The 15,327-nt window shown below is 40.4% G+C and overlaps 1 protein-coding gene across 3 annotated transcripts in view; it reads left to right on the top strand.

Moving 5' to 3' along the window:
• The window catches only part of ces2b (carboxylesterase 2b), a 34,370-nt gene that overhangs the window by 6,881 nt on the left and 12,162 nt on the right, over positions 1-15,327 (top strand). The window contains exons 2-13 of one of the 3 annotated variants that reach the window (XM_034288533.1): positions 738-927; positions 1,271-1,409; positions 2,398-2,531; positions 6,275-6,428; positions 6,633-6,737; positions 9,910-10,011; positions 13,030-13,173; positions 13,819-13,896; positions 13,979-14,126; positions 14,239-14,388; positions 14,496-14,568; positions 14,702-14,880. The exons of 1 other annotated variant lie outside the window; for it this stretch is intronic. In XM_034288533.1, coding sequence (XP_034144424.1) covers positions 738-927; positions 1,271-1,409; positions 2,398-2,531; positions 6,275-6,428; positions 6,633-6,737; positions 9,910-10,011; positions 13,030-13,173; positions 13,819-13,896; positions 13,979-14,126; positions 14,239-14,388; positions 14,496-14,568; positions 14,702-14,852 — 1,568 coding nt within the window. In that variant the 3' untranslated portion in view covers positions 14,853-14,880. Of the gene's footprint in view, positions 1-737; positions 928-1,270; positions 1,410-2,397; positions 2,532-6,274; positions 6,429-6,632; positions 6,738-9,909; positions 10,012-13,029; positions 13,174-13,818; positions 13,897-13,978; positions 14,127-14,238; positions 14,389-14,495; positions 14,569-14,701; positions 14,881-15,327 lie in introns of those variants that run through there. One more of the 3 variants, XM_034288534.1, reaches the window with a different exon arrangement.

The raw sequence follows: 15,327 nt of genomic DNA, 5'->3' as shown, positions 1-15,327 counted from the left end.
GTCCATTGCTGGAAGACGTACAAACTAATACAAAGTGGAACTATTTAACATTTGGATTAGATAAGGTTGGGATGTTGTCCGAAAATGTAGAATTAAATACAATTGTTTAACCTTAAAACAGATGAATGCAAAAGCGAGTCCTACCCGGTACTTATAGGGTGGCAAAATTAAGGCAAATTTGGGCGAACACTAAATTATTAATAAGGTCTATTTTTGTTATTATTCAATATATTCAGTGTAGTCGGTCAAATAGATGTATTTTAAGATTACAACATCAAGTAATGTAGTGATTTTATCCAAAACAGATTCACAGATCCTTGTAACTTAAATTCTTATATTTTTTTGTATTCAGATGGTTTACGACAAACTAGCTCATTGGGTGTTTATTCTCATTGGGATTGTTATTCAACAGGAGTGTATGGCTATTCATGTGTCTTAAATTTAAAGTAGCAAGGATTCAAGCGTTAAACCCTCGTTTACTTCCTTTCTCAATGATTTTCAAATTGCTTTTGCCCAATTCCCACTTTCTATCCATTTCTATCTCTCGCCAAAGCTGTACACATTGTCAGGGAAACAAAATACTATTTTAATGCTGAAGGCTATCTAGTAAAATACAAATGTCAAAAATGTATTTGATTGTAATCAACCAAAACGAAATACAAATGTAGGCTACTTACACTATATGAATGTCATATAATGCAGCCATCCTGTTTTTCCTAATTGGCCCATCTCAACAGCTCCTGTGGTCCAGACCAAACTGGGAGGTCTGCGAGGGCAGTATGTTAGCGTAAAGGGGAACGAGAAGGTTGTACAGGCCTACCTTGGCGTGCCTTTTGCCAAAGCACCTGTTGGTCCCCTGAGACTGGCTCCGCCCCAGACTGTGGAGAGATGGAAGGGCGTGAGGGATGCCACTCAGCAGCCTTTCATGTAAGAACCAGCAAGGTCACAAACAAACCTTTCATATCAAGGAAGGTTTTGGTTGAGAAAGGGTTAGATCAACAATCAGTAAATAAAAGTCATTTTATGAATTAACTAAAATAATTAGTCAGTGTAAACACTGACAACAAACCTTTCATATCAGGTTCTTAATTATGTAAATTGTCAGTAAATACGGTGAGGCATGATTATTCTGAACACTTGAACTGTGAAAGACATGTCATAAGCATAACATTTCTACATTAATTAAATTACACTTTATTTGTGGTGTTGTAAATCTGTAAACATATATCTGATGACATGTTGACTTCTCAATGACTTTCATATTTTCCAGGTGTCTTCAAAACATACAAATTACAAAAGACCTTTACTCCAATTTATCCATCAAAGTGGAATTCCCAAAGGTGTCAGAAGATTGCCTTTACCTCAACATTTACAGCCCGGTTAAACCGGTTGAGAATACCAAGCTTCCTGTAAGTAGACATCTTTTTAATTGTTCAACCTCAGAAATTCTCTTTTTAATGCATATTTCCCATGTGTAATCACTACTGTTAAAAATAAACAAAAAGATAATGAATATTCCTTTGTCATGCAGTTGTTGTAACAAATATGTTTTGACCAGAGGTTGATCTGAATTCATTTGAAGTGTTTATCAACCATAATGTATGCTCTGTGGTGACAAATGCCAAATATTTTTCATGAATATGAATAATGGATGGCTGTCTGTTAAATCACTATATTGATTGCTTGTCTGTGTCTTGCCTGCTTCATATGTTGCATACCAATATACTGTATGCATGTAGGTTAACTCCGCTCCTGAAAAAAGGTCAAACATCACTGTACTGGCTGTTGTGTCATGGTTATGTTTGTAGTAGACTACTATTACAAAGAACAAAAAACTTTGTTCAGTTTCTGGCATACATGTTGTGTACCACTTTAAATTATTAGGATTTCATTATGATCCATATCAGGATTAGCAGCAGGTATTGGTGTTCCTCAATGGCACAGCGGTAAAGTCACTGCGTCATTGTTGGGAGGCCGGGGTTCAAATCATGCGTTCTTATTTTTAACTAAACCCAACATGAAACAAGCTGTTGTTTATTAACAGATATTGATATTATGACTAATATATGTTATCTACAGATGAACATCAGGACTCTAAGAACAAATTGTAACAGTTATTAACAATTATAATTTTCTGAAATAAAAAATGTAATATTAGGATATTATGCCTAGAATATAACCTAAAGGTTTAGTGACATGACAACATAAATTTATTAATCAAGCCTGCGTAGACTAGAATCATTCATAGACAAGAATCATTCAGTTTAGTAAATTCAGTTAGTCCCAGAATCATAAAATACATTTAAAATACAAAATGTGAAATAAGTACAGATAACAAGTTTGTAAGGAAATCTAAATGCAGTAGGTATGAAAGCATATACTGCTTGTGTTTCTCAGGTCATGGTTTGGATCCATGGTGGAGGATTCACCTTAGGCTCTGCATCAGCATATGATGGTTCTGCTTTGGCTGCTTACCAGGATGTAGTTGTGGTGCTGATCCAGTACCGTTTGGGTTTGATGGGGTTCTTCAGGTAAGACTGGAATCACCAATATTGATTGTATTTTCAATTTTGTGTCACAAAATGTCCATCCTGTATAATCCTTTGTGTAGTTTTACGCAGACCTTTCTGAAACACATTGTGAGTTTGTGGTGCTACTGTAAACTTTGGATTATATCTACAACTTTTATTCCCTGAGGGAGGGAATAGGGTGCCACAGTAGGAACACTCATGTGTCAAGCACATCTGTGAATACAAATAAAATCACTCCTGTTGGTGCTACAGGTGTATAGCAGCCAGGAGTCCCACTATGCAGCCAGGACCCCCAAATGCAATGCTATAAAATATCCAGCTGCATCTGTAGTCACTGATTTTAGAACAGCACTTCACAGCTCGAACAATGTGGTGCATAAAAAGGTATGGCACCTCCTTCCTTCTCTCAAGAAACAAAGGTTATAGACGTATCCAATGTTACTTTTCGGTCGGTATCCATAGTGGGGACCATACACCCTAAGCCGGAAAGGCAGAAATACTGATGTGAAGGTCCTATGGCTAAAATAAAATGGGCCATAGGAAAACAGGCACAACGGGCAAGGCTGCCAGGCAGGCATGTGCACTGGTAAGGCTCAATCAGTCCGTTCAAGACAATGCAGAAGCGAGACTTTGCAGACACTGCTGGTCAGTGGATTTATATATCTAGAACCGATATGGCTGTAGGCACAAAAAACCGACAGTAACATCGGAGTTACCAGACGCAAATGATGTGCAGGAGGGACCACTCAAAAATGTGTGGAAGCCTACGCATGAGGCCGAAGCCAGGGCCAGAAAAACACAGTCTACAAGATACAACAGGCTGTACCCGACCGTGACAGGCTCGACACGGGACCGCACACAATGGCGTTGAGTGCGAACAGATGTGCAAAAACAATGGCCAATAGCAACTGTGGAAAAATAGTTGCTCCACCCGAAAACCCTATCAGGAAAGCAAGCATATCTGCAACCGAGCAATGGAGAGCAACAACACCCCACACATACACCGATCAACCATAACATTATGACCACCTGCCTAATATTGTGTAGGTGCCCCTTTTGCTGTCAAAACAGCCCTGACCCATCGAAGCATGGACTCCACTAGATCTCTGAAGGTGTGCTGTTGTATCTGGCACCACGTTAGTAGCAGACCTTCAAGACCTGTAAGTTGCGAGGTGGGGCCTCCATGGATTGGACTTGTTTGTCTAGCACATCCTACAGATGCTCGATTGGATTGAGATCTGGGGAATTTGGAGGCCAAGTCGACACCTTGAACTTGTTGTGGCCCTCAAATCACTCCTGAACCTTTTTGTGGCAGGGCACAATATCCTGCTGAAAGAGGCCAGTGCCATCAGGGAATACCGTTGCGATTAAATGGTGCACTTGGTCTGCAGCAATACTTAGGTAGGTGGTACATTGCCCAAAACATCACATTGCCTCCGCTGACTTGCCTCCTTCCCATAGTGCATCCTGGTGCCCCGTGTTCTCCAGGAATGCGACGCACACGCACTCGGCCATCCACTTGATGTTAAAGGAAACATGATTCATCAGACCAGGCCACCTTCTTCCATTGCTCCATGGTCCAGTTCTGATGCTTACGTGCCCATTGTAGGTACTTTCGGGAGTGGACAGAGGTCAGCATGGGCACCCTGACTGGTCTGCGGCTATGCAGCCCCATACACAACAAACTGCGATGCACTGTGTGTTCTGCCACCTTTCTATCAATACCAGCATTAACCTTTCAGCAATTTGAGATACTGTAGCTCGTCTGTTTGATCGGACCACATGGGCCAGTCTTCGCTCCCCATGTGTATCAATGAGCTTTGGCCGCCCATGACCATGTTGCTGGTTCACTGCTTTTCCTTCCTTGGACCACTTTTGATAGGTACTCACCACTGCAGACTGGGAACATCCCACAAGGGCTGCAGTATTGGAAATGCTTTGACACAGTCGTTTTTCGCCATCACAGTTTGGCTCTTGTCAAAGTCGCTCAGATCCTTACGCTTGCCCATTTTTCCTGTTTCTAAAAAAATGTACTTTGAAAACAGAATGTTCACTTGCTGCCTAATATACCCAACCCACTGACAGGTGCCATGATAACGAGATTATCAGTTATTCACTTCACCTATCAGTGGTCATAATGTTATGGCTGATCGGTGTAAGGTTACATCATAGAGGGAGTCCAAGCTTCCCAAATCATCCCGACAATGTTCAGGTGGAGTTCCCTGTCTGAGGGCCATTCACTCTTGGAATCAAGCCAGCGGACTGCAAGGTAGGGACTGTTATGGGTGTTCTGACAACCGGATAGAAAGAACCTGCCCAGCCGATACATGGACTGGGCAGATAACAAGCTTCCAAAACTCGAAAAAAAAAGATGACCCAACAAACCCACAATTGGTCCAGTGCCCACTGGCAGCTAATACTGCAAAACAAAGAAAACAGGGGGGGCTTTTTGAGGAAATCTCCCATATCCACACCGAAGAAAGACACTGGAATCTCTGGGCTCAACAGAAACCAAAATGCCTGTCCAACTGGAGAAGCCTGCAAAGGTAGCCAGCCTGAGTTCAGCCAAGCCTCTGTGCCCTGGCACAAGCCACAGAAGCGGACAGAGCAGGCATAATTAGCCCAGCAGAGTAGCCCATGTTAGATTTCAAATGACACAAACCAACAACCCAATGACAAGAGAGGCCCGGTGATAGGAATCGCATTAACTGAGATGTCCCAGAACAGCAGAAGAACATTCTGAGCCGAACACACCAAACACCACCTGAGAGATTCATTAATCACGGAGCAGAACCCACAAGGGCAAGGACATCAAAACCACACTGAATGGAGAAAGCCACAGATCCCGGTCTTCAGACAGCAATGGACCGCTTACCACAACCTTGCAGTGACAAATTACAAACAACAATACTCAGGTGGAATGTAATCCAAGATGGACAAGCAAATTGCAGAGCATATCGGGTAGCAAGGTGAGGTTGTGTAGCAACACTTTCCAGGTTTTAGTACTGTAGAAAATGCAAGCAAAAACAGACGTGAGATTTGCAGAACAGAAGTACATGATGAGCGGTATATCCGTGACACAGGTGGTGCTTCTGGCTGCTACACACGTGTACAGCTTTATTCACAGCCCTACAGGTGTGTAGGTCACAATGTATTTTGTTGATATCAATCGCTACACATGATATGATGAATGCATTTTCTGAATTTTCCCAGTCTTCTCCCATTTTAAACTTTAGGAGGACATGAGGTCCTGGTCCACACCTGTGGAGTACCTGGTTTGGGGGGCCTGTTGCTGTCCCTGTCCTTGTCCATTTGGTCATACTTCTGACCTAGTCTAATTTTAAATAGACTCTGTATTTAGCCCAGATACATTTATTCATTATTCCAATTGAACTCTTAATATCTCACCCGGCACAGCCAGAAGAGGACTGGTCACCCCTCTGAGCCTGGGTCCTCTCTAGGTTTCTTCCTAAAATTCGGCCTTCTTAGGGAGTTTTTCCTAGCCACTGAAATTCAACACTACTGTTGTTTGCTCCTTGGGGTTTAAGGCCGGTTGTCTCTGTAAAAGCACTTTGTGACAACTACTGTTGTTAAAAGGGCTTTATACATAAATTGATTGATACTTTAGTCATTGCTGAAGTGATTTTGTCATGCCATTAAAACAGCAGCGTTTTCTGGTGCATGGAGTTTGAGTAGCCATTGTTTTGAGTTTGTTTTGCTGGTTTGGTATGTCTTCCATGTAGTACAGGAGACAAATATGCCCCAGGGAACATGGGACTACTTGACCAGGTGGAAGCATTACGGTGGATCCAGGAGCACATCCACAACTTTGGAGGTGACTCTAAGTCAGTGACCATTTTTGGAGAATCTGCCGGTGGGATGAGTGTATCACTATTGGTGAGAAGAAACACACGCACGCACACACGCGCGCAAAGAGATACAGAATATTTTTAACAATTTATGTGAACAATATAAATCTTGCTTTAAAACATGTTGTCCATTAAACAGTTATGATATAATTAATGAGTACAGTAGAGTGTGGAATTCTGTGTAATTGATTGTTTTGAAAGACATCTCTGTCTTGATTTTTTCCATCATTAGCTTCTCTCTCCATTGTCGGCTGGTCTGTTCCATCGGGCGATAGCTGAGAGTGGTACTGCAGCTTTGAACATTATCTACCAAACCAATCCTTTGCCTGTGGCCCAGGTATTTTTAGGCTTTGTTTCTTCATAAAAATGTAAAACATTTTGGGGAATTGTCTCACTGAGAAGGAAAACTATCACAGCTTAGGTTTTTAGAATGGCAGGTTTTTCCTGAAGAGGTCTGTAATTTTTATCATAGGTACTCTTCAACTGTGAGAGACGGATTCTAAAACCAAAATCCAGAAAATCACATTGTATGATTTTTAAGTAATTAATTAGAATTTTATTGCATGACATAAGTATTTGATACATCAGAAAAGCAGAACTTAATATTTGGTACAGAAACCTTTGTTTGCAATTACAGAGATCATATGTTTCCTGTAGTTCTTGACCAGGTTTGCACACACTGCAGCAGGGATTTTGGCCCACTCCTCCATACAGACCTTCTCCAGATCCTTCAGGTTTCGGGCTGTCGCTGAGCAATACGGACTTTCAGCTCCCTCCAAAGATTTTCTATCGGGTTGAGGTCTGGAGACTGGCTAGGTCACTCCAGGACCTTGAGATGCTTCTTACGGAGCCACTCCTTAGTTGTGTGTTTTGGGTCGTTGTCATGCTGGAAGACCCAGCCACGACCCATCTTCAATGCTCTTAATGAGGGAAGGAGGTTTTTGGCCAAGATCTCACAATACATCGTCCCCATCCATCCTACCCTCATTACTTTGCAGTTGTCCTGTTCCTTTTGCAGAAAAGCATCCCCAAAGAATGATGTTTCCACCTCCATGCTTCACGGTTGGGATGGTGTTCTTGGGGTTGTACTCATCCTTCTTCCTCCAAACACGGCGAGTGGAGTTTAGACCAAAAAGCTCTATTTTTGTCTTATCAGACCACATTACTGTCTCCCATTCCTCCTCGGGATCATCCAGATGGTCATTGGCAAACTTCAGACGGGCCTGGACATGCGCTGGCTTGAGCAGGGGGACCTTGCGTGCGCTGCAGGATTTTAATCCATGACGGCGTAGTGTTTTACTAATGGTTTTCTTTGAGATGGTGGTCTCAGCTCTCTTCAGGTCATTGACCAGGTCCTGCCGTGTAGTTCTGAGCTGATCCCTCACCTTCCTCATGATCATTGATGCCCCACGCGGTGAGATCTTGCATGGAGCCCCAGACCGAGGGAGATTGACCATCATCTTGAACTTTTTCCATTTTCTAATAATTGCGCCAACAGTTGTTGCCTTCTCACAAAGCTGCTTGCCTATTGTCCTGTAGCACATCCCAGCCTTGTGCAGGTCTACAATTTTATCCCTGTTATCCTTACACAGCTCTCTGGTCTTGGCCATTGTGGAGAGTGTGGACAGGTGTCTTTTATACAGGTAACGAGTTAAAACAGGTGCAGTTAATACAGGTAATGAGTGGAGAACAGGAGGGCTTCTTAAAGAAAAACTAAGAGGTCTGTGAGAAACGGAATTCTTACTGGTTGGTAGGTGAACAAATACTTATGTCATGCAATAAAATGCAAATTAATTACTTAAAAATCATACAATGTGATTTTCTGGATTTCTGTTTTAGATTCCGTCTCTCACAGTTGAAGTGTACCTATGATAAAAATTACAGACCTCTACATGCTTTGTAAGTAGGAAAACCTGCAAAATCGGCAGTGTATCAAACACTTGTTCTCCCCACTGTATGTAAAAAAAAATATTTTATCAAACTTACTTTGGGCTCTTACTCCGGAGTGACATGAGAGATCTCTGCTATTTTCAGCCAATGGTACTCTGTTTATGAACCAAAAGCAAATAAAATACCTTACTTCAATAAAATGCATGCATGTAACACAACATAAAAGCACTGTTGCTAGGCAGTATTGCTTCCTCCAGTGACAGTTCGCACTGCCCTAGACTTGACTCAAACCTGCAATTGTGTGCTTCACAACATGTGAGCATTCCAACTGACTGAACTACACAAAAGGTACCGATTGGTTAGCCCCTCTGTGACATTTCAAGCTAACTGTTGAGTGAGTTTAACTAGTCAGAACAAGTGCAAAATAGTAACAACTTTACAAAATAACAACTTTACACTAACTAAACTGGTTCCTTAAAGCAATCTTTGAAGGTCAGGATGTAAAAAATGCTGTTTCATGAAGCTTGTAGTTTTTTTACCTACACAATATTGAGGCAAAACAGCAAATGTTAGGCAGCTCCTACCATTGGCAATTTTGACTTACCTTTAAGAATCTGCTCCTACTAAAATGTCCGCCCATTCTTTTGAGATTACTTTACATTAGTTTTTAAAGCCATACACTTGAATCATTTCACAATAATAATGTATTAATAATGTAAAAAATTATAGAACTTACTAGAAATGCCGGAAGCAGTTGTCCTTAAAGGCATTCGCGTCTTAGGAGAATCTCATGTAGTCTATGTTTGTATTTGTATTGATTTAGTAATCATTTCTGGAAGTGTGAAAACAGCACCAAATTATTCCACCATCACCATACTACATAATTAGTCTTCTGATCCCTCCGTAATCCCTTTACCTCTTCTGTAATATACATTTTTATTTTAAGAATTGTCAAGCACCAGCTAACAGCCACTTACATACTTTTACAAACTATTTATTTTTCTAAATGTTCATCTTCACGCTTCAACTTGTAAATCAGACCTGGCAGCTAGGAAAATGTACAGCATGTTGTGCTATAATTAGATAGCTACTTCACACTTGCATGTAAGTACAATCTGGCCATATTGACGCTGACCCTAGGTAGCTAGATATACCATCACCATCAGTGGGTATATCATTATCAGTAGTTACCTGCTTTTACCAGCTAAATAGACTGAATACATTGAGTTTGGTAGCCAGCTTCATTGTGGGCTAGTCAGCTAGGTGAAATTTACTGAGCTTTAGCAATTTCGGGGTGAAAACAATGTCTGTTGCCCTAAGAGTTGCAGAGTTAATTCACAGTCATAATGGCGGTCAAAAGTGCTTCCACAAAAAAATAACTGTGGTGTATAAATACATATGCAATCAATTAATCCTCTTATTTAAAAATACATATCGATCAAATGTAATCACTTTTCAAAATGTACTTTTAAAGCTGCTAAATTTGAAGTACAGTATGCACAAAGTAGGTGTAAATGTTTTACTATCAATTGTAAATCACAATCAATAATTAGCATCCAGCCATCAATGTTCTATTTGTCATTACCACTTTGCCAAGTTATATTAGCCTTTTTTCTTAGGCAATGGCAAACATGTCTGGCTGTGACAGCACCAACACAGAGAAGATGGTAGACTGTGTGAGGAAGTTGACCACCGATGACATTTTGAACATTCACAAACAGGTGAGATTCTGGAAACTTGTTTCTCTTACCAGGTTTCTCAAGCAAGGCTACCAATCATTTATTTATATTTAGAAGTGGGTAATATGTAGGAATTATTATTTGAATGTAATGCTACTGTGTTGCCTAACAAGGTAAGTGAATGAAAACATGGAGCATAGAAATGCCCATGGTGTGACAGAAATCAAAAACTTTTTTTTTTTGTGGGGGGGATTAATGGTCATTTAAATAAATGAAATTTTCATTTTAAAATTAATTTTAAACTAATATAATTTTTATTTGTCTAAATTGTATTCTTGTGAATTGCTTCCTCCACTCTGACTGCCCCCCTGCGAGGCACAAACACATTAGACAACAGTCACCCATAGAGAATAGCTGATATAGTTGTATTTTTAAATTAACAGTAGCTGCAAAAGGCTACTTCATACCTTTACTGCAGTTATTGCTTTCTACCTAGGAATACTTTCGTGCGCCGAACGCAGCTAAATATGAACTATATTTAACTGCAACTGGTGTCTTAGTGAAAGAAAAATAGATGCAGTTTAACAATGCTAGTAAAACACTGCTCTTATCAATAACGTGAATTAGAAGTATACTGATCTTACAAATGAGAATGTCAGATACTGCTATTTGCTTTGGTGCCCCATCATTTGTTACAGACCAAGAAAGTTATTATAACTGGGAGACACAGGGAACAGACACAGGATATGTTCAGGGCCCTGGTTGGCATTTTATTAACAGAAATCAGAGGGTGAGGGTGTGTGAGGGAGAAATCATGGACTCAAAATCAGCAATGGAAGCCCTAATAGCTGCCACCGGAAGGTTCCAGGGATTTGTCTTGGGGGCATTGGTGCAAATTTGCCTCATCGCACATCTATTTATTCAACTTGTACATACAATACTTGAAAATACAGTTGATATAAAAGTCTAAACACCCCTGTTAAAATGCCAGGTTTTTATGATGTAAAAGAATGAGACAAATCATTTCAGAACTTTTTCCACTTCTAATGTGACCTTTAATTTGAACAATTCAATTGAAAAACAAACTGAAATCTTCGAGGAGGAAAAGTGAAAAGTGAAAAATAAAAACCTTACAATAACCCTGTTGCATAAGTGTGCATATAACTGGGGATGTGGCTGTGTTCAGAATTAACCAATCACATTCAAACTCATGTTAAATAGAAGTCATTACACACCTGCCATAATATAAAGTGACTCTGATTAATCACAAATAAAGTTCAGCTGTTCTAGTAGGATTTTCCTGAAATATTCTTAGTTGCATCTCAGAGCAAAAGCCATGGTCCGCAGAGAGCTTCCAAAGCATCAGAGGGATCTCATTGTTGAAAGTATCAGTCAGAAGAATTTCCAAAGCATTAGATATACCAGGGAACACAGTGAAGACAGTCATCATCAAGTGGAGAAAATATGGCACAACGGAGATATTACCAAGAACTGGACATCCCTCCAAAATTGATAAAAAGACGAAAAGAAAGCTGGTCAGGGAGGCTTCCAACAGGCCTACAGCAACATTAAAGGAACTGCAGGAATTTCTGGCAAGTAATAGCTGTGTGCTACATGTTACAACAATCTCCCGTATTCTTCATATGAATGTGCTATGGGGTAGGGTGGCAAGACGGAAGCCTTTTCTTACAAAGAAAAACATCCAAACCCGGCTGAAGTTTGCAAAAACAAACATCAAGTCTCCCAAAATTACATGGGAAAATGTGTTATGGTCAGATGGTTGAACATTTTGGCTATGATTCCAAAAGGTATGTTTGGCGCAAAAACCACACTGCACATCGCCCAAAGGACACCATACCCACAGTGAAGCATGGTGGTGGCAGCCTCATGCTTTGGGTCTGTTTTTCTTCAGCTGGAACTTGGGCCTTAGTCAGGGTGGAAAAGCTGAAGATGAAGAGGAAGTTCAACTTTCAGCTCGACAATGACCCAAAGCACACATCGAAATCCACAAAAGCATGGCTTCACCAGAAGAAGATTATCATTTTGGAATGGCCCAGCCAGCGCCCAGACCTGAATCCAATTGAACATCTGTAGGGTGATCTGAAGAGTGCTGTGCACAGATGATGTCCTCGCAATCTGACAGATTGGGAGTGCTTTTGCAAAGAAGAGTTGGCAAATATTGCCACGTCAAGATGTGCCATGCTAATAGACTCCTAACCAAATAGACTGAGTACTGTAATAAAATCAAAAGGTGCTTCAACAAAGTATTAGTTTAAGGGTGTGCACACTTATGCAACTAGGTTATTGTGAGTTTTTTATTTTTTATTTTTCCCCTTCAAAGATTTCAGTTTGTTTTTCAATTGAATTGTTCACATTATAGGTCACATTCAAGGTGGAAAGATTTCTGACATGATTTATCGTTGTCTCATTCTTTTACATCACAAGAACCTGGCATTTTAACAGGGGTGAGTAGACTTTTTATATCCACTGTGTACATACACTTAATACTTAATATATATTTGCACTTCTGGTTCGATGCTTAACTGCATTTCGTTGAGAATAAAGTTGAATCTGATCTATTCAAAACACCTTCCCGTGCCACTGCAGGTGGGGTCACATTTTCACCGTCAAGGTCATATCATAGGGCTGGGTCAATATTAAAATGAATATGATCAATGATCTAACTAGAATTAATTGGTCTGGACAAGAAAAAAACATTAAAGCCTCAGTAACGCTATAAGCAGTTAGTGTTGTTTGACAAGTGTCTAATTGAAATTGCAGTTGTCATCGTCACTGGCGTAGCGTGGTGATGCTGGGCCGGGCTGCCAGCTGTCCTTACAGCACCCACTCCCCACCGATAGCTGGGAGGGGGTCCCTCACCCACCGCGGGCCCTGTTGGAGCCACGCCCTCTGCACCCCCGATAGCTACGCCAGTGGTTAGGGCCCACAGTGTGGTTTTAAACTGTTTAATCTTTGTGATTAGTTGCTCTAATTAAACACAAGTTACCTTTTATTAAACAACACAACAGTTTTTGTGATTTTCAACTTTGTCTTTTTAAGAATCCAATGCTAGGATTTGGTGTGAGAGTTGATGGGCAATTCTTGCCCAGATCGGCAATGGAGATTTTCCATGACCATGAGATGCACAAGGTCCCATTTATGACTGGTGCTAATGACGACGAAGGTGGCTGGTTAATGGCAAAGGTGAGTGGATCTTAAAAGACTGATAAAAACAGGGTTACAAAATAGCTTCTGTGGTAAGGTAAAAAAATATATGCTACTGTTTAAAATGCCAGTGCTGATTTTTGGAAACAATACAGATACAGGTTCATAATCTGAGCTAAAAGAATATCTGTGAAGTAACAGGATTTTGGAATTATGTCAGTTATGAATAATAACTGACATAGTAGAAATTTCAAAGTAGAAATCACCAAGGTTTACATTGCATTGCATTATTGGAACGCTATAATGCTACATGGAGATCAAATTAAGATGAATATATTTAAGCGTAAGTAACAAATTCAGTTTTTACTTGATAAACTCACACATGAAATGTTGCTCTGAATGAGAGCCTCTTTAGTGGCTTGACTGGTATGTACATTGTTAAGCAGACAGTTAAGTGTGTTTGCAAGCCAGAAGACTAGCTATGCCCAGTCTCGTAGGTCAGTGGTGGCAGGAAGCAAACTAGGTGAGATCCTACCTCTGGTTAGAGACATATTAATAAAAAAATTACAAATAAACTTCCTCTCAAATCAACATCTGATTGACTGACTGAAATTCCCTTTTAAAATACTTTTGATATTCCAATTAATGTAAGCTTTTAAAACCTATTGTGTTTTCTTTCTATAGTTCTTTGCTCCTCCAGGATGGGAGCACGGTGTGGACCGTGTGAATGTGATGCCTGTTTTGGCCATGCAGTACACTGAAGTAAGCCAAATGCACACTATTATCCAGATGATACAGTCTAAAACCATTTTACAATAAACTGAAAGATCTTCGTCTACCCCAGTCTAAGGATCAGTGGATTGCTGAGCTCATAGCAGATGAATACATGGGTACTTCTGGAAATCGTGTGAAAAACCGTAATGGATTCACTGAGCTGATTGGGGACAATATGTTTATCATACCTGCCCTTAAAACGGCGAATTTCCACAGAGGTGAGAGGATTATTTCTGGGCCAAAATGGTACATGAACAACTAGACCTACACGAGAATTCTTCACAAAAAGCAGAGTCCATCTTGATGTTAGTGTTTAATCCCACCCAACAGATGCAGGGGCGCCTGTGTACCTGTATGAGTTCCAGCAAACACCCAGCATGTTCAAGAAAACCAGGCCAGGTTTTGTTGGTTCTGACCATGGAGATGAGCTTTTGTTTGTTTTTGGGTTCTGCTTCACAACATCACATATTGAAATGGATGGTAAGGGATTCATCTACCAACTCTGCATGGATTACCCATGATCTTAACCATAACAACTTTTGCAAGCACTCATCACTAACGTCTAAAACTGGATTTCTTTCTGTCAGCCAAATGTACAGAGGAAGATGAACAACTAAGCAGACTCATGATGAGATACTGGGGTAACTTTGCTCGTACAGGGTAAGGTATTGTTCTCAATCAGTTTCCATACAATATCTATTGATCACAATGAATTTGTAGCTATAAAACATAATTCATGGTGTGTCTGTCTGTCTGTGTGCGTGTGTGTGTGTGCGTGTGTGTGTGTGTGTAGGTCCCCTAACGGGGTTGGTCTGGTTCAATGGCCACAGTATGGACCAGAAGGGGATTACTTGGCGATTGGGTTGGAGCAGGTACCTGGCCAACACCTGAGGAGGGACCGCTTCACATTCATGACAGAAACTGTTCCTAGAAACTGCTCTTGAGGCCGGAGCAGATGGAGCACAGTGAGCTGTACGGTGCCACTCTTCTATTAAGATTAATTTCGATCATGGGGCAAGTCGACAACTAGGGAGCCTAGGTTGCCAAGTTAAAATAATATTTATACATTAATTGGGTGGATGTAAAGCTGGTTAATTGGGTGCAAACACCCTGACAGATTTTGATATTACTAAATATAAAGGGTAGAGTGAAATGTAGTTCTGTTTAATATTTTTTTTTTAAAACACTGAAGCTCAAAATGTATTATTGCAAGTTTTATTTTTGGAAATATGTGTGAAAACTAAATCAACTAAAATATTTGGCTTGTATAAGTATTGACTTATATGCTGTGAAAGCTCCCAGTTTACACACATTTTCTGTATAAAACCTTCAAAATTGAATGATCTGGGCTGTGAATCTGAAGGAAAAGTGAAAAGTTGCAGAGCTCACAGGTCTTCCACCTTCACAGAATCTTTTGAA

The sequence above is a fragment of the Esox lucius genome, chromosome 19 (genome assembly GCF_011004845.1).
Source record: "Esox lucius isolate fEsoLuc1 chromosome 19, fEsoLuc1.pri, whole genome shotgun sequence".
Taxonomy (NCBI): Eukaryota; Metazoa; Chordata; class Actinopteri; order Esociformes; family Esocidae; genus Esox; species Esox lucius.
Note: the sequence above shows the minus strand (reverse complement) of the source record. Positions and strands in the feature narration are given on the sequence as shown.